General features: G+C 39.7%; 1 protein-coding gene across 2 annotated transcripts in view; it reads left to right on the forward strand.

Annotated features, from left to right (window-relative positions):
- Positions 1 to 18,659, forward strand: part of ADK (adenosine kinase) — a 645,392-nt gene that overhangs the window by 51,992 nt on the left and 574,741 nt on the right. Inside the window, exon 1 of one of the 2 annotated variants that reach the window (XM_007478434.3) lies at positions 9,998 to 10,410. The exons of the other annotated variant lie outside the window; for it this stretch is intronic. Within the exon in view, the coding sequence (XP_007478496.1) occupies positions 10,397 to 10,410 (14 nt within the window). The 5' untranslated portion in view covers positions 9,998 to 10,396. Of the gene's footprint in view, positions 1 to 9,997; positions 10,411 to 18,659 lie in introns of those variants that run through there. 2 annotated transcript variants of the gene reach the window in all.

The raw sequence follows: 18,659 nt of genomic DNA on the forward strand, positions 1-18,659 counted from the left end.
AAAAAAGCTTCCTAAGAATTAGGGCTGTCCTGAATTCATTGTTTCAGGGTGTGGTCAATTCTCCATTTCTGAAAATATTTAAGTGAACATCATACAGATATTTAATGGGACCTTTTCAGGGTGATTGCTGCCCAGATGTTTGTTTGATTCTATCCCTTCTAATTCTGAGTTTATGTTATTAATGTATGCTGCTCTCAGTTGTTATTGTGGAAGATTGTAGGCCATGCAATTCTGTGTCCTGCCTCAATTTAAGGAAGTCCAAGGTGCAAAAATCTGAACTCAGAATAAGAAATTATATAACAAAATTATTTTTATTTCACAAAGGAATTTATTACAGTATTTGTTTAGACAGCACTTCCTAACTCAATCAAAATGTTATTTTATTTATATATTTTCCTTAGAAATAGTATTCTAAAAAGTAAAGTACCTGTATTATATGTTGAAGCTCATATCAATATGAAAACATTAGTGTTTATACAGGAAAAAACATTGCTTGTACACAGAAAAAAAAAACACTCCGGAATCAGGAGCTGAATTCAAATCCTGTTTCTAATTATTATTACTTGTCTAGTCTTGGGCTAATTGCCCAACCTGTTGGGCCTTAATTAACCTATCATTCCTAGTTTATCTATGAGACTGTTTGAAGACAATGTTGCTATTGTTAGAGGGATGGCACTTCCCTTTGCTATTAAATCATCTTTAGGAACAGTATAACAGATGAACTATTTCCATACCCCTGTATTGTTACTAAGCACTATAGCTATAGTGGTGAATCTATGGTACATGTGCCAAAGAAGTCACGGAGAGTCCTCTTTGTGGGCACGCACACCATTGCTGCCAGAGTTTGTTATTAGAAAGGCAGAGGGACTAGAGATAGCTGTTCCCCTCTGCCCAGCAGCCCAATGGGAGTCCTTTGTCTCTCCCCTATCTGGGGTAAGTTGGGCATCTCACATGAGGTAGATCTGGAGGGGAGAGGATCAATTGGGCCACTCCCTTTCCCCTTTCCACACATGCCTGAAGACATTTTAGTTCTTGAACCTAGTGTGAAGACTCAAGGTTACTGTGTTCATCATTGCTAGACATAGGCTTTCCTTGTGTCCATACTCACTCTGAAAATAATCACAGATGAGTATCCCCAAACTTGGCTCCTACTTGGCTTCTATAATCTGGTCCCTTTCTTTTCTGCCTTTCATAGTGTGGTAACTTTCTGTATTCCTGGCTACTGACTGGGTAAATGCATCATTGCTTCAATCATTTTAATTGGGCCCTGATTCAAGGACCTGTTATAGATTTATTTTTCTTTTACTTGGAATTTTTACACATAAGACTTTGATAGTCTATATTTTCTTCCAATATTTTCTTTTTATTTGGATTTTTAAATTTCTCTTGTCAAAAATTGATTCGTATACCTCATACCTCAGCCATGCATCCCTAAATGATCCTGTATTTTTCAATCACCCTCTTAACGGGGTAATGTAAAAAATATCATTATTTAAATTGCAAAGTTTAAATTCCTTTTAAAAGAATTTTAGGTAAAGAAAGATGCTACCTCTCTGAATCCAGAAACTGAACTGTTGGAGAAGACACCATGAAGAAACCTCCAAACCACAAGCTGCACAAAAATGAACTTTGGGTGTAGTTGATTGAACATGTATTTGTATGTATACTTTCATGCCAGAAAGGGGACTGCCCCCTAACTGGCTTTTTGTCAATGCGTCCAGCAGTTATTGGTTTTGTTCTTTTTTTTTCTCTTATCCTCAAATTATTGTAATCTTTAAATTGATTATGTTTTTATGATCCTTTGGGGAAGTCCTTCCCAGAGGATCAAATGGGGGTATGTAAAAATGTATACTTGAATCCAGGACTTCAATCCCCAGAAGTCCTTGCTCCACTTCCCCAGAATGCTTTGTAATATCACTGCATTCTCACCTGGGCTGAGATCAAGATGGGGTATTTAACTTGGCTGTAAAGGCTATTAGCTCTTCTCTTCCTGGCTCCACTGGCAAACAGACACGTCTCATGATGTGAGTGGAATTTGGGTGGGCCTCATGGCCCACCTAGCACGTGCTTCTCTTGCTTGTATTTTCTTTAATCCTTAACCTTTAATAAACCTCATAAAAATAATACTCCTTGCAGAGAGAAACTATTTTCTACTTGCCTCAGTTTCCCAAAATTTTAATCTTTACAATAGCAAGGATATCAGTGTCATGGGAATGACAGATTATGTGGGAATCTAGATATCTATATCTGTCAGAGATTTTCACTCTTGAATAGGGTTGAATAAATGCCAAAAAAATCTTGGTCATGGTTTCTTTCTCTTGGACAGTTTATCAGTTTGAGTAATCACTATCATACAACAAATAGTAAGATTCCTTATGACAATCATACTTTTTTCTAAGTCAATGTACTTGGTTTTCTTTTTTGAGTTTTGGAGACCTTTAAATGATAAGGCATGGTTTGATGTGTTTTAGGAAGATGTGAAGGGGTAGGATGGATCTTAATCAAGTTAAGAGGTTATTATAATAGTCTGATGGAGAACATGAAATGTGATGGATGTGAGAGAACCTGGGGAGATAAAATTGATAGGCAAATAAGATGTGGGAAGTGAGGAAGAGAGACGGATCATAGATAATGCCAAAGTTTTGAACTTTGGTGACTGATTAGGAGTATAAAGATGGAAAAGGAAAGCATTCCAGGCACTGGGTACAACCAGTGAAAATGCACCATTGGAAAACATGTCTCTTGTATGAGGAATAGCAAGGAAGAGAAAAGAGTAGAATGGAGGGGAATTAAGTGAGAAAAGAGTAGAAAGGAAGGAAGAAGCTATGTTATAAGGGGATTTAAAAGTCAAATCAATGATTTAATATTTGATTCTGGAGGTAATGAGGAGTCCATTGCACAGGGTTCTGTGTGAGAGTGTGTGTGTGTGTGTGTGTGTGTGTGTGTATGCACATGCAAATGTGCTTTGGAATTACTTTAAAAATCATTTTGGTATGAGAGGAGGATAAACTTGAAACAGAAAACTATTGCAATAATTGTTCAAGTGTGAAGTGAGTCCTATGCCAGAATGTTGACAGTGGCAGAGGAGAGAAGGGAGAATATACCAGATAAAGTTATAAAGATAAAGAGTTACAATGATAAAGATAAAAAGGACTTAGTAATTTGGATATTGTGGGTAAGAAAGTAGGGAGTCAAGGATAGCACCTCGGAGGTGAGCTTGAGGGTCTGGAGGGATGGTGATGCTGCAACAATAAGAGGGAAGACAGGAATAGGGGAGGGTTTGGGCAAAAGATGATGAGTTCGGTCTTGGACATGTTGAGTTTAAGATGTCTACAGGATGTCCAATTTGAGATGTCTAAAAGGTGACATGAATTTTAGTGGGAAGAATGGAAGCATTAATCAAAGGGGAGGGACAGGGATTAGGGTGAGAAAATAGCTCTTATAGGGAGTGTCACTTGATCTGATCCTTGAAGGGATCCAGGAATTTAAAGAGAGACTGCATTCAGGGCATTTGAGACAAACTGCACAAAGAAGGGGAACAGCATGTAGGAAAAGAAACTTTGGAGTACGGAGTAGAAGAGCAGGAATAATGCAAAAAAATAGTTTCAAATGGTAGTTTGGAGCGAGATTATGAAGGTTTCAATGACATTCTCTTTCCTGCTTTAGGCTGCTCATTGTAACTAAATCAAACACTTCTAAGAATTTAACTTGGAAATTCTACCTTTGATCACAACTGTTTTTTGCCCTCTCCTAGTCTCACTTAACCTGCTTTTCAACCTCATCATTTCTCATCATTCCCACTCAGGAATTTTACTTTCCAGCCAAACTAGCCTCCTTGCAGTATATCCTAAAATCAGCATCCAGATCTTCTGCCTGCGTTCTCCTATATGTGTGTGTACCTTCTGTGTTTTCACATCTTTTTCATTTCTAAATATCTTTCTCCCACCCAAGAAACCACTCCCTTATATCAGAGATTAAAAGAAAGATGAAGAGAAAGCAATTCAGTGAAATTAACTGAGATACCAAATGAACCTGATCATGTGCCATATTCTAAAATAAGTCTCTCACTGTGATCTCTCATCTCTTTCTGGGGAGGCCAGGTTTAGTCATTTTAATTATATAACTTTGTTGTTCCAATTTCTATTGTTGTAGTCATTATGTATTTTCTTTTCCTGTTTTCCCCCCCTTTGTATCATTTAATTTAATCCTTGCAGTGATTCTCTGTATGTTTCATATTTGTATTATGCCCACCATCCTTTAAAAAGAAAACATTTTAATGATTCCCTTTGTCTTTATATTGGTCATTCCTCATCTTTCCCCTATGACAAAGAAAAACATTGGAGCAGAAATATCTCATATCTAAGCCTTATCTGTACATACATACACACTGCTCTTTGCTGGTAATTCTCTGCTTTTCTTTGGTGAAGAGTATCATCATCCTACTAGTGTTTCAAGAGTCACCCCTTTCTATCTCTCTTCACTCTCTCCTCCATCTTTGGCCAAGGCATATTGATTTCACCTTGGCAATATCTTCCAAATAGATACTCTTCTCTCTTTTGACATTGTCACCCCTCTTGTGCAAACCCTCATCACCTCACTTATTGATTGTTGCAGTAGCCTATTAGTGAGTTGGTCTGCCTCAAAGCTGTTACACAAACAATATACACCTCCCTCTCCTCTGAGCTTTTTCTTTGGCTGTTCCTCATGGCCAAAATACTTTCCTTCCTCTACTCTGACTACTTACTACTCTGGCTTCCTTTAAGTTCCAACTAAACTGTCTTCTACAGGAAGCCTTCCCTGTTTTAATTACTTCCTACTTATCCTGTATATAGTTTGTACATATTTGTTTGATTGTGAGGTCCTTGAGGGCAGAAATTGTCTTTTCATGTCCTCAGTGCTTGGCTTAGTGCATGGCACTTAAATGTTTACTGACTGGTGAGAGAGAAAATGTTTTCTTATCTCTTCTCCAGGCCCTTACTTAGCTTTTCCATTACTCTTGAGTTCAATTTCCTTTTATTCACTTTTCATTTGCCTCATTGTGATAATTGTGTGTTTGTCCTTCTGATTCTCCTACCCCTGCTAATGTGGTTAGAAAGTTACAAATGGAATTAATTTTACTTTCTATGAATTTATGGTGCTTAGACCTTTGTCATTGCTGCTTTATACTCCTTTTTATCAAGTCACAAATCACTGTTATAAAGCATTTCCTTTTCTCCTCAAGTCCCCAGTCTTACCATCAGCCTTTCATATTTTGTCTTTGCACTTATTAAAAAAAAAGGCTTTCTTTTTTTTCTCTTTTAAAATTTAGAATATTTTTTCATGATTACATGATTCATGGTCTTTTCTTCTCCCCCCCCCCCCCCTTTTTTCCCTACTCCCGAATCTGATGTTCCATTGAGTTATCCATGGATCATTGTTCAAAACCTATTTCCATATTATTCATATCTGCTGTCCTGCTATCCTTTAACATCAAAACCCCAATCATATCCCTATCACATTATGTGATCAATCACATATTTTTCTAATGCATGTTCCTTTTACAGTTCTTTCTCTGAATGTGGATAGCGTTCTTTCTCACAAGATCCTCTGAATTGTCCAGGGTTATTGCATTGTTGCTAGTAGAGAAGTGTATTACATTCGATTGTACCACAGTGTATCAATCTCTGCTCCTCTCACTCTGCATCAATTCCTGGAGGTCATTCAAGTTCACATGTTAATCCTCCAGTTCATTATTCCTTTTAGCACAGTAGTATTTCATCACCAACATATACCACAATTTGTTCAGCCATTCTCCAATCAATGGGCACTCCCTCATTTTCTATTTTTTTGTTTCTATGTAAAGATTAAAATTTAGGAATATGGGGAGACTGAGGCAGGTAGAAATTAGTTTCTCTCTGCAAGGAGTATTATATTTTTTTAGAGGTTTATTAAAGGTTAAAGATTAAAGAAAATACAGAATAAGAAAAAACACGTGCCTAGGCCAGATAACCTCACATCACGGAAGAGATGCATCTGCTCCAAAAAGGAAGTCCAAAAAAAAAGAAGCCTCAAAAGCCTTTGCAATCAGCTTAAGTACCTTCTTGATCTCACCCACCTCAGAATTCCGTGAGATTACAAAGCATTTTGGGGAAGTGGAGCAAGGACTTGTGGGGATTGAAGTCCAGAGTACAAATCTCAATTTTACAACTACAAAGAGCGCAGCTATAAATATTTTTGTCCAAGTATTTTTCCTGGTTTGGTATCTTTGGGGTACAAACCCAGCAGTGTTATGGCTGGATCAAAGTTCAAGCATTCTTTTAAAACCCTTTGCACATAGTTCAGAATTGCCCTCCAGAATGGTCCTACCAATTTACAACTCCACCAGCAATGCATTAGTGTCCCAATTTTGCCACATCCCCTCCAACATTTGTCACTTTCTTTTGCTGTTATACTGGCCAAGACTAAGGCTTTCCAATACATTTCCTTCAGTATCCATCTCTCATTCCTCAAAACAGCACCATTATTCATTTTCTCTTCCTTTCTTTTTTTCATGCATTCTTCTGCCTTTTTTTAGAAGAAGCTAATCATTTTTGTGACTTGTTTGATCCTCTTTTCTCCTCCTGCCTAGAATCATCCTGATTCCAGTCACCGTCCCTTCACATACTTCTAATCTTTCCATCTCCACAGGCATCTTGCCATCTTTCTACAAACATGATTAGGTCTCCTTAACTCTTAAAAGGCCTTCCTTTTACCCTTCTACTCTAATTAATTTCACCTTTCTCCTCCCTATTACCACCAGAGGCTCTACCTAAGACTCCTATTCTTCCAATACCCATTCTCTTTCAAAACATTTACAATCTGTCTAACTTCTTTCTATTTTCTACAGATCTATTCCAGCAGAATTTGAAGTACCCCTTTTATTCATTGATTCATGACCACATGAATCTATATGGGGCATTCAACACTGCTGAAGGCCTAGTCCTACCTATATGTCAAAAATGCCCCACACTTCTTTTTCCTCTTAACCTGCTTTTCTGTATCCTTTATTATCTTTGACTCTTTTCTCTCTTTAGCTTCTCATTGCCAACCATTTAACAAATGTCTTCAATTCTCTTCATAATCTCTCTTGTAGCTGAACTTTCTTTTAGCCAGCCAGAGCTGACTCATTATCGTTTGCTTGGATTATTGCCATAGCCTCCTAAATGGCCTTCTTGCCTTCCCTTTCACCCTTCTCCTACCTAGCTTTCAGACCTCTACCAGGCTAATATTTTAAATGCAAAGCTCTGGCAATGTCTCTCCTCTTCTCAAAAACTTGAGAAGAGGTGGCCCCTTCGTATCTTTGAAATAAAGTTGTAAATTCCTTGCTTAGCATTCAAGGTTCCCTTTCATCTGGTACTACCCTACCCTTCTGGTCCTTCTATTATATTGACCTTTTTCACATTCTCTAGGTTCCAGCAAAAGTGGATTGTTCTTTGTCTCATAAATATCTCCAGACATTTGTTTAGGAAACACTTATAGCTCATGTGTCTTCCTTTTTCTGTTGATTTTTTAACTTTCTTTTGAGCTCAAATCTAATGTTCCCTCCTCAGTGAAGGTTATCTTCCTTAATCTCCTTCACTCCAGTTATCATTCCCTGCCCCTTCCCAAAGATCCTTGGACTCTCCCTTGGAGTCATCCTGAACTCTGCCAATTGAGTTTTTTTCTTAGGCTGGAATCTGGTTTCAGTCCTATCCCCTGTCTCTAACTTCATACTCTTCCTTTTCTTCCAGCTCCCCTCTATTTATTCTCCCCTTTCCTCAGTTCTAATCTGGAGTTCTGAGGTTCCAGTATAAGCCCCTTGAGGGGAGGAACTGTTTTATTTTTTTTTTGCTCCCCCAGTGCCTAGCACAGTGTCTGGCATATGTTAAATGCTTAAGAAATGTGTTATCCATCTAGGTAAATTACTTCTCTCTTCACATTGTTTTGTATCCTTCTAATGCCCTATTAGGAAGCAGCCAGGTATATAGAGCACAGGAACTGGAGCCAAGGTCTCAGACTCTTGCTGTGTGACCTTGGTCAAGGAGCTTAACCTCTCTTTGTCTTAATTAACCAGAGAAGGAAATGCCAAGCCACTTCTCTATTATTGCCAAGAAAACCTCATAAATGAGTTCATAAATGGTTCTCAGGGTCACAAAGAGTCTGATATGACTGGTCAGGTATTTAAACTTTGTGTGTATCAAATACTCAGGATATAATCTTCTTGAAGGCAGTTAATTTTTTTTTTTGTTTTCCCCCAAGTAGCAACTATTTATATAAAAATGAATTAAAATAGCAGATACATACTGTTAAATTTATTTGTGGTTGAGGCTGAAATATATTAATTAGGTGGTCACCAGGGATTTTATTTCTAAATCCCAAAATGAGTTACTGAAGTAAATGGAATTTATAGTAGTTTATTTACAACAGAGGGAAGATATTAAGGAAGAGAGAAAAGGAGGGAGGGAGAGAGATAGAGCTCTGGCTTTCTCTGATACCAGTCAGAATTTCTAAGCCCCAGCCAGGGGAAAAATTTCGCAAGAGGATGGGCCTTTCTTGGAGATTTATACCTCAGAGAAAAGGCAGGGTCACTAAGTCAGCCTTTCACTCACCAGTGGTGACCTTCTAAAAGGAAAAGCAGTCTGAGGTCCCCTGTACAAGTTCCTCCAGGGGTCCAGTTCCTCCAGTCCAACTCCGAGTCTGAGAACTCTTAGATCTCCTCAAATCCAATCTTGAATTGAATATATCTTCTTCTGGCCTCTGATCCTCTTTTTAAAGATCTTTTTCTCTTGTGTCACCTCCCCTAAATTTCACATCTACCAATCACAGCAGATGCTTTTCTCTAGGACTGCCCACTCTTTAGTTCACACCTTCTTTAGTTAGATTATACCTTTTTTGGTTACTTAACACCTTTTTTGGTTAGTTCACCTTTTGTAGTTATTTAACACCTTTTTCTAGTTAAAATGGGCAGATCTACATAAAATACTGAGTTATCACCTTTTTTGTAGATTAAAATCTAAAATAGATTGTGGATTACAATTTAATCTTCACAATAAAGGAAGAGCTAAGTATCTTCATTGTTACAATCTGGAGATAGGTAAATCCAGTCCTCACAATATTCAGAGGAGAGCTTGAAGCTAGATAATTAACCAACAAGTATTTTTTAAACCCTTACCTCCTAAATTAGAATAAATATTCTATGTTGGTTCAAAGGCAAAAGAGGATGACAATGGGTGTTAAGTAACTTACACAGGGTCAGGCAGTGAGGATGTATCTGAGGTCAAATTTGAACCCAAGACCTACTGTCTCTAAACCTAGCTCTCAATCCACTGAGCCACCCAGCTGTTCCATTCAACAAGTAATTCTTAAGCTCTTATGTGCTAATACTGAGGATATGTCACAGAATGGATGACACTGTCAATAGTGTGAATATAGAATGAATATAGAATGTAGGCACATAGTTGGTGTTTATTTAACAGTTAAATATAATTAAATTTAATGTAATTGAATTATTTTGTTAAAGTGAATAGTCAATGCCTGAGGGCAGGCATCTGGAGGTACTGTGGAGGACTAGACCACTTTGGGGTCCATTCATGCTTTGGACACTTAATTGGCTGTGTCACAGAACTTTACTCTACCTCAGTGTACTAATCTATAAAGCGTGGAGCATATTTTCTGGATGTTTTCTTTGTACAAGTATCCCTAGCGTCTACTATCTTTGTGGCTTGAGTGCTGGAAAAGATTTGGGGAATCAGCATTTTTTAAGTGGGTGTACAGCTCCGAGGTCTTCTTTTGCCCGCAGCTCTACTTTCTGATGCTCTCTGTTAGAGTAACCTCTCTCCTGCCTCCCCGGAATTCTAGGACCCTTTCAATGGGGGCTCTGGTCCCAGGTCCTGATGGAGCGAGGTACGCGTGCAGGTGTAGGGCGAGGCCACGTGACCAGCGTGGCCGATGCCCAAGGGGCAGCCATCTTTGAGGCGGGCACACACTTCGGGCTATGGGGGGGGTAAGTTCTTGCCAGCTTCTAAGATGGCTACCGCGCGCGCTAGCCACCAGGTCGCCCGCGGGCGGCAGCACGAGGTTATTTCGGCGGCGAGCCTGGCTCTCTGGCTCTGGGGAGCTGGGTAGTTGCCTAGTCCCTTCCCCCGCTTCCCCTCCCTGACAGCCGCGACCCGCCCCCTGCGGCCTCAGCCAATGAACGCGCGGGGCCGGGCTCCGGGAGGGCTGCCTGGGTGGCGGGCGGGCGGGTGCGAGCGAGTGATAGCGCTTGTCTGTGTGTGTGAGCGCGTCGGCGGGCTGGGGAGGAACGGCAGCAGAGAGTGCTTGAGGACGCGGCAGCGCCTGGGGGGAGCGGCGGACCAGCCGCGGTGGGGCGCTGCGGCGCTCGAGGACGCGGGCAGCCATGCTGTCCATCAGGTAGGTCGCGGGGTCGTCGGGCGACTCTCGGGGGGCTCTCATTGGCGGGAAGGCGCCCGGGATCGCGACCCTAGACCCCCACCCGCCTGGGGCTGTCACGGGGGACGCCGGGATTCCGCGTCCACGTGTTTCAGCGCAGGGCAAACTTCACGAGGGGCCGTCTGTCCACCAGTTCTGGCAGACTCTGGCAAAGTTGGTGGTGCGGGGCGGACGTCCCTGCCCTTAGTCTGGGACCCAGTACCCTAAGCCTGTCCGTTCTTACTTGGCGTCGCACTGGTGTCTTGGAACCAAACGTCGGGGAGCTAGGGGAACCAGTGAGAAAGGCAGAAAATGGATGGAGCGGGGAATGTTCGGGAGTCGATCCTGCGTGCTCGGCCCGGCCCTGGCTCGTGCAGGCATCGCAGAAATCAGAACTACGATTTTTTCTATGTCACCCCCAGAATTCAGAGAAAGATGGAGCCAGCCATCTCGTTATGCAGAACAAGAAACTGAGACCAAGAGAAGTTATGCAACTTGGCCAAGGGGGTAGAGACTTGTGAATAAACAGTAGAGCGTAAGGGATTTGAACTCTGGTCTTCACACTCAGTGCCCTACACTGCTTAGACTGGGATGCTGGAAGGATTAAGTTTCCTCCCTTCCCCTTCATATGTATTCCATTCTACAGCGAACAAAATAGAAACATTGAGAGGATCTTTATGATCTTAGCATACGTTTACATAATGGGGACATATGAGGCTTACCTTCTGTGGTTTAAAATACATTACTCCTAGCTGGGCTTGACTCCTGCAGTCTCTTAACAGTAGGTGAGTTTCCTTCCCATTCCCAGCCCTCTTCAGTCACTGAAGCTATGAATTCAACTATTTATGGGGGAAGGAGAGGAGAGGGGAATAAATAGAGGGATTTTCAGCAAGTGTGATCTCTTGCCATTTAGCAGCCAGTAGGACAAGGTCCGGTTTATAGGTAGTTAGAAGTTAAAAGTTAATTCTTAAAAAGGGAATTTAATTTAGTTCAACTCCTTTTTTGTACTTTTGGTAAAGCTGCATGAGTATGTGTGCATGTCTAGGAGTGGAGGGGTGGTGGTAGAATTTTTTTTATGCTAGTCACAAAACCACCTGTCCTTGTATAAACAGGTTGAGGGCCTTTGCTTTTTAGCAGTCTAATAAAATGTGCATTTTGCATGGGTGATTGCTGCTTTGTAAAGGCTTATTTAAAAGTTGAGAACAACCCTGTTTGATTTACAACATTTAAACATCTATTATGTATGAAGCACTATACTATCACATGGAGGTTACAAATACAAAAATTAAAACATCTTCTACCCTCAAGGATACAACATGTGAAGGAATTAGTAGATACAAAGTACATACAAAGCAATTTTTAGGAGGAGGGTACAAAGCAATGGAGATTAGGAATTAACCTGACTGGGAGGTAGCACCTGAATTGTAAGAAAGAACCAGATGTTTTAAGGGGTAAGGCATTTTAGTTATGGGGGAAAACCTGTCAATACAGAGAGGTGGGGATGGAATGGGAGACTCTTAGAATTCCAAGTTAGCCAAGAGTGTAGATTTCATGAAGGTATGTATAATGTGAAATAAGTCTAAAAAGGTGGCACCCACTAGATGGGAAAGTACTTTAAATGTCAAATAGAGTAGTTGTTTTGTTGTTTTAGGGAAATAGCGGTGTGGTTCATAGTTAGGATCTTGGACAAATCACTTGACCTTTCTGAGCTTCATTTATAAAGGGAATAATGTGAGGTCTAGATGACTTCACAGATTCTTCCAGCTGTAAAGTTTCATTTTTATCTTAGAGGCAATAGGGAGCCACTGGAGTTATTTCTTGTCTTTTTAAACCCTTTCCTTCTGTCTTAGAATTGGTTCCAAGGCAGTAGAGCACTAAAGGCTAGGCAATTGGGATTGTTACTTGTCTAAGCTCACACAACTAGAAAGTTTTTATTAGATTTGAACCCAGGACCTTCCTTCTCTAGGCCACTTCCCTTCTCTTTATCCACCGAGCCACCTAGCTGCCCCCACTGAGGCTTCTTGAGCAGGAAGATGATGTGGTCTGTATTTGAAAATATTAGTTTGATATCTGTGTGGAGGATGGATTGTAGAATATAGGAAGAAGAACCAGGAAGAACAGTTGGGCTGCTGTTCAGGTATCAGGTGATAAGGACAGGATCATGAAATTGTTGTGGTGGCCAAAGAGATAGAGTGGAAATCACTGGGCAGGTAAGTGCTAGAGATATTGTGGGAACAACTAACCAAACTTGGAGACTTGAATGGGACAAAGAGCAGGAAATTGAGGGCGACTCCAGAGCAGTGAACCTGGGTAGTAGAACTCTTTATAGAAATGGGGAAGTTAGGAGAAAGAGTAGTTTTATGAGGGAAGAGAATTTGTTTTATTTTGGACATGTTGAGAAACAGCCTGCCCCTTGAGAAGTTTTGTTATTCAGATGTGTCTAACTCTTTTTGACCCCATTTGGAGTTTTCTAGGCAAAGATCTTGGAGTGGTTTGCCATTTTCTTTTCCAGCTCATTTGATAGATGAGGAAAATGAGGCCAGCAGGGTTAAGTGCCTTGGCTGGGGTCCCACAGCTAGTACCTGAGACTCATTTGAACTTGGCTCTTTTGGATCCTAGACTAGGCATTGAATCATTCACTTGAAGAACTTCTATTCTGCTTATTATGAAAGCTCTGATATCCAAAGTTTTTGTACTTCAAATTGAAGTATTTCATTTTTACATAGAATTACACAATAGGGATGGTCTGAATTTTAGCTCTCAGAGGGCCCATAGATCACATGATTATATGGGACTTTCAAAGATCAACCCTTTTTTTTATAGATGAAGAAACTGAAGTTTGAGGTTTAGAGATAGGAGAACTGAGATTTGAATTTTGTTTTCTTGATTCTAATCCCAGTGTTGTTTACACCATGTAATCTTTATTTCCATGGCATTGGAAAAACAAGGGTATTAAAAAGATAGTCTTTTCCATTAATACATTTAAGGTCCACTGCACATCCACTGATGGCTTCTTAACCTTTCTTCTTGGTATAGGAGCATGAACTTCTTTAGAAACTGTATTTGGAGAAAGATTGGCTTATATTCAGATGAGTTCAACATAATGAATATGTTGCTTCCCCTCCCAATCTTCCAATTCACTAGAATATCTTTTGCCCTCAAGTGAAGGGTAAAGTTGAGGAATTCCTTTCTCATGTTATAAAATGCCAGACATTTCACAGTAATGTTTTTGGAGCATTTTCTTACATATGAGAAACACATTTTAAAATAATATTTTTTCTTCCTTTTTAAAAAGCAATTTAGCATTGTTAAAAAATGATTTTGTAAGTATGATGATACATATATACACCTTGTATGTGGTGAATACCAACAATGTAGATGTTAGAGGTGAAGCTCTTTTAAAAGACCTTTACTCTGGTTTCCAGTTTGGGGTAGCACTGTATCAGCAGAAGGGGCTCTTTGTGGGATTTTAGTCTGTATTCTACCACTTTATTTTGCTTTATAGGCTATCTCTTAAATCCTCTGAGCCTTAGTTTTCATATCTTTAAAATGGGGATAATACTTCTCTTCACTGTCTCATAGTGTTTGTACAGTTAATATGTAGCCCAGTATAGCTATTGTTTAGTTGTATTGATGTGTTCCTTTCCCTTCCTATTTTAAAAGTGCTTCAGTGAAAGATATCTAAGTTTTCTAGAGATATTAGGATTATAGATAGAACTTCAGAGCTGGAAAATGACCTTAGAACTCATGTATATGTTCATGTTTTTTATACTTATACATGTTGCTTCCTTCCCAGTAGAATGTGACCTCTTTGAGGACAGACTGTTTAGTTTTGTCTTTGAACTGTCTACCACCCAGCACAGTATCTAGTATATTGCAGCCACTTAATATATGCTTGTTGGATTTATGGTTGTAGTCCAATTTATGTTCTTCCCATTTTCTCAGTTCTCTACAATGGTAGTCACCAAACTTTTTTTTTTTAAACCCTTACCTTCCGTCTTGGAGTCAATACTGTGTATTGGCTCCAAGGCAGAAGAGTGGTAAGGGTAGGCAATGGGGGTCAAGTGACTTGCCCAGGGTCACACAGCTAGGAAGTGGCTGAGGCCGGATTTGAACCTAGGACCTCCCGTCTCTAGGCCTGGCTCTCAATCCACTGAGCTACCCAACTGCCCCCAGTAGTCACCAAACTTTTTAAATCACATTTCCTCATCATTAAAAAAAATGTGAACCAGCACTCAATAGGTGCATAGTTACTTGTTTACTGTATAATGTCTATGTATATTATACAATTTATATGAAAATTAAAAATAATATTTGATCCTAAAGACATTAGGGAGCCTCTTCAGCTTAATGAGTGAGATACACAGTTAGACCTACCTGAGCTTTAGGAAAATATTTTTTGGTAGCTGGGTGGAGGATGAATTGGAGGAGGAAGAAACTTGAGGCAGGGAGACCAGTTAGTCTAATAGTCCAGTCAGTAGATCAAGAGGGCCTGAATTAGGGTGTCTGTGTGATTAGAAGGGGACAGATTGAGAGATGATGAGGAAATAGAAATGACAGAGTTTAGCCACTCTAAATGTATGGAGCAAGATGTTAAAAGTCATACCAAGGTTATGAGCCTAAATGGGGGTGCCTTTGAGATTAATAAGCAAATTCAGAAGAGGACTGGGGCTAGGGAGCAGGGAAGAAAATAATGAATTGTGCTACATACTTCAGATCACTACACATTTAGGCCTTCTGTGGGATCAGAGGAGGGGACTTGGGGAAAATACTCTGGGGTGGAGAGAATTTGCCTAAGGCTTGCATGAAATTGAGAGTTTTCTTGGCTTGTGAGGAGGGCTAAGTAGAGGTAGTATTGGTTTGATAATGGATGTAGGGTGGTGGTAGGCTGTATACTGTAAAGGGTGAAATTATGATTGACTGAAAAAAATCTAAATTTAAGTGGTCACCAAGGGAAATCCCAAATAATAAAATACCCAAGTCAGCTGCCAAATTTTATGGTGATTTAATTGATATAGTAGAGAAGATTTTAAGAAGAATGAGGAAGGAAGGGGCTAGTACCAGGCAGGAAGATAGGAGATCTAGAAAGTACCGTTTTGAATGTGAAGGAGGAAGGAATCAGCCTGACCTCCAAAGAGGCTTAGCTAAGATGCCAGAACCTGAAATCAGCTCCAGGGCAAAACTCACCACCCAACACTCCCAAGATGTCAGAATGCTTAGCACCTGCCAGCCAGAGTCCTCTCTCCAGGGAAAGAAAGAGGGGCCAGGAAGTGCTGTGCCTTATATGGACATTTTTACATCATTTTTCTGCATCTCATCTGTACCAATGAGGACTTAGCTTGACTTAGGACAGCCCAGAGGGCCATCCTTTTTTTTGCATATGTGTTGAAGGCTATCTCCTCAGATAATTAAATCTTGAGTTTGATGCAGACCTTTCAAAGTCTTGTTAAACTGAGTAGGGTGAAGACTGTAGAATTTCCAAGACCTGATTCTGTTATTCCAAGTATCTCCATTGCTACTGAACAGGAAATAGCTAAATCACATCTTTTAAAGAATGGTCTGATTAGAATAGTTTTGAAATTCACAATACAAGACATCCCAATAAGGGAGGTTGGTTGCAAACCCTTCTTGCCCTTCTCCTTCTGTTGGTTGAAAAGATTCTTTTGCTATGATTCTCTAAGGACTACTGCTTTATGGATGAAGCAGGTTGAAGCAACTAGCCCACATTCACTTTGTCTGATGTTTTTGATGATGTACTATCATTTTGAATTATGAATTTTAAATGATTGAAATAAATGATCAATTACTGTGAATTTTTAAACACTGACAATAAAAAATAGGATCATAGTCATAGATTTGCATTTCAGAGGTTATCTAGTTCAGCTTCCTTGTTTTACAAATTAGATTGGTGAGGTAATAAGTGACTTGTTTAAGGACAAATGGGTAAATGGGCACTTTAGTCAGATTGGAGTCCAAAGCCAACATTCTTTTCAATGTATCAGCATTCTTAAAAAAACTCTTATAAACTTAATTAACAAGGGTTTGGCTTGAGATTTATAATTTTTGTCAGTTTAATTTTATATATATATATATATACATATATATATATATACACACACACACACACACACACATATTTATATACATGTTTATGTCCACACACATTATATATATTCTACTTCAACTTATAGTTACTGGAGGAAAGTAAAAAATTACAAACTTACTCTTCAAGAATGATTGTCCCGTCCTTGCCCTTAATTTGCACTATATCCTGTCACTGTCTTTAGGAATACTAGCAAACAACTGTTTACAGAATTGATGCTGTTATTATTCAGTTGGTTTGTTTGGCAGGGCAAAGTTAGCCAATGAGAGAAACAGCTGTGCCCAAAATGCCTGAATATTCTTTTGTTGCCTTAACTCTGTCTTGTAGTCTGGTGTGACTTTATGCTAGAGAGGGCTGTAGAAATTGAAAATATTTCTTTCGATCTGGTGTGGCCCTGGTGCTCCATTTAGATCTATTAGGGCAAGACCCAAAATAATCTTTGATCTGAGATATTTTGGACTCAACACTTTATGCAGGACTTTTGTGAGACTCAAGAGTAGAACTAGATGAAACCCTTTCCCTTTCCCTTTCTCTTTTTCTTTTTCTGCCAGAACCCTGGCTTAGTTGTCTGTCAGCATTAGGCTATTCAGCTAGAGTATGAACTGTGTGGTAAGTCATGATGACTGCTCTGATGTTGATTAACAAGTCAACCAGTGAGTCAATGGGGATGCTGGAATTCTAGAGGAATCTGTCCTCCCTTTCTTTTCTACTGTTTCAACACCAATATAGGGTCTCTGGCAGATATCCAAGGAAGTAAAATATGGGCTGCTCCAGAAATGCTCCATATTATTAAGTTTTCAGACTACTAATTCATGTCAGTCTCATCACTTTGGACAGAACTGAGTGGGAGAGACTCCCAGCTGGTGGCTTGGCATCTATAGAAGGAGAGTTCCCACAAATGCCCCATTATGATTAGGCTTCTGTCTGGAATGGACTCTAACCTTCAAGTTGATTTCTACTTACTTCATTTGTATACTCTGGAAGATGGAAGTTGTGGTTGAAGACCAGACTAGACTTTGCTGTTAGTCAAAGCTGTTGGGTCCTGGCCACATCTACATCTTAGGCAGGGCCTAATTTGCAAGGTCTCTTTGGGTAGATGGGTGTGGTGCTATTGGTTGGAATATTTTTCTCACAGTTCTTGAGGCTTTTAAGTTTTAAACCAATCCACAATGATGAGGAATAAACACATTAGGAAATTGAAATAGGAAGCTGAATAATGAATGAGTTAATATTTACCATTTGTATTCTTTTAACATTTGCAAAGGTTCTTTATGTTGATTATCTCTTTGAAGGTTCCAGGAACCCTGAGAGGTAGTATATATAGATGAGAAAATTGAATTTCATAGAAGTTAGATGATTTGACCATTGTGAGTATCTTAAATTAGGATCTTAAGCCTAGCACTTCAAACTCAATTTCCTCTCTAGTTGAAAGAGTTTTCATATGACAGGCAAACTTTTGGGACTTTCATACTATGTTTAGGACATTTGTTTAATGAGTACTCTGTGTCTCAGACAAATGAAAGTCATGGATGGCACCTTGGGAGCCATCTAGAATGACCCCCTCTTACAGATAAGGGAAGCGACACCGTTGGTTGGAGATATGGACTGATCTAACCATTTGTAGAGCAATTTGGAATTACAGCCATATAATTAATAAAACTATATAGTCATCTCAAACCTATTGAAGGAGTTATATTCCAGAGACTGCCATGACATGTTAAAATCCCTGAAGTAGTGGCATTATATTTATTTTATTTTATTTTATATATAGTATAGTAGAAGTCTCTCGGTAACCGAGGATGACAATTGTTTTTGTGCGCTTTAATCTATGATGTAGATGAGTGTGCACAAAGACACTTGTGCATGAAGGAGATTTAAGTGGAAAAGTCAATGCACAGAGATAGTCCCACTCTCTCTGCGTTGGAAGCCTGGGTCCAGTGGCACGAAAAGTCGTTACACCTGGAGACTTCCTCAGCTGCATTGGATGGCTGTGCTGTCTTTTGTGCTCCATCACGCCCTCATATATATATATATATACAATAGTAGTAGTCAGTAGTAGACTTCTTCAGCTGCATTGGATGGCTCTATTGCCTTTTGTGCTCCAACACGCCCTAAGCACTCCACAGTG

Source organism: Monodelphis domestica, chromosome 1, assembly GCF_027887165.1.
Source record: "Monodelphis domestica isolate mMonDom1 chromosome 1, mMonDom1.pri, whole genome shotgun sequence".
Taxonomy (NCBI): Eukaryota; Metazoa; Chordata; class Mammalia; order Didelphimorphia; family Didelphidae; genus Monodelphis; species Monodelphis domestica.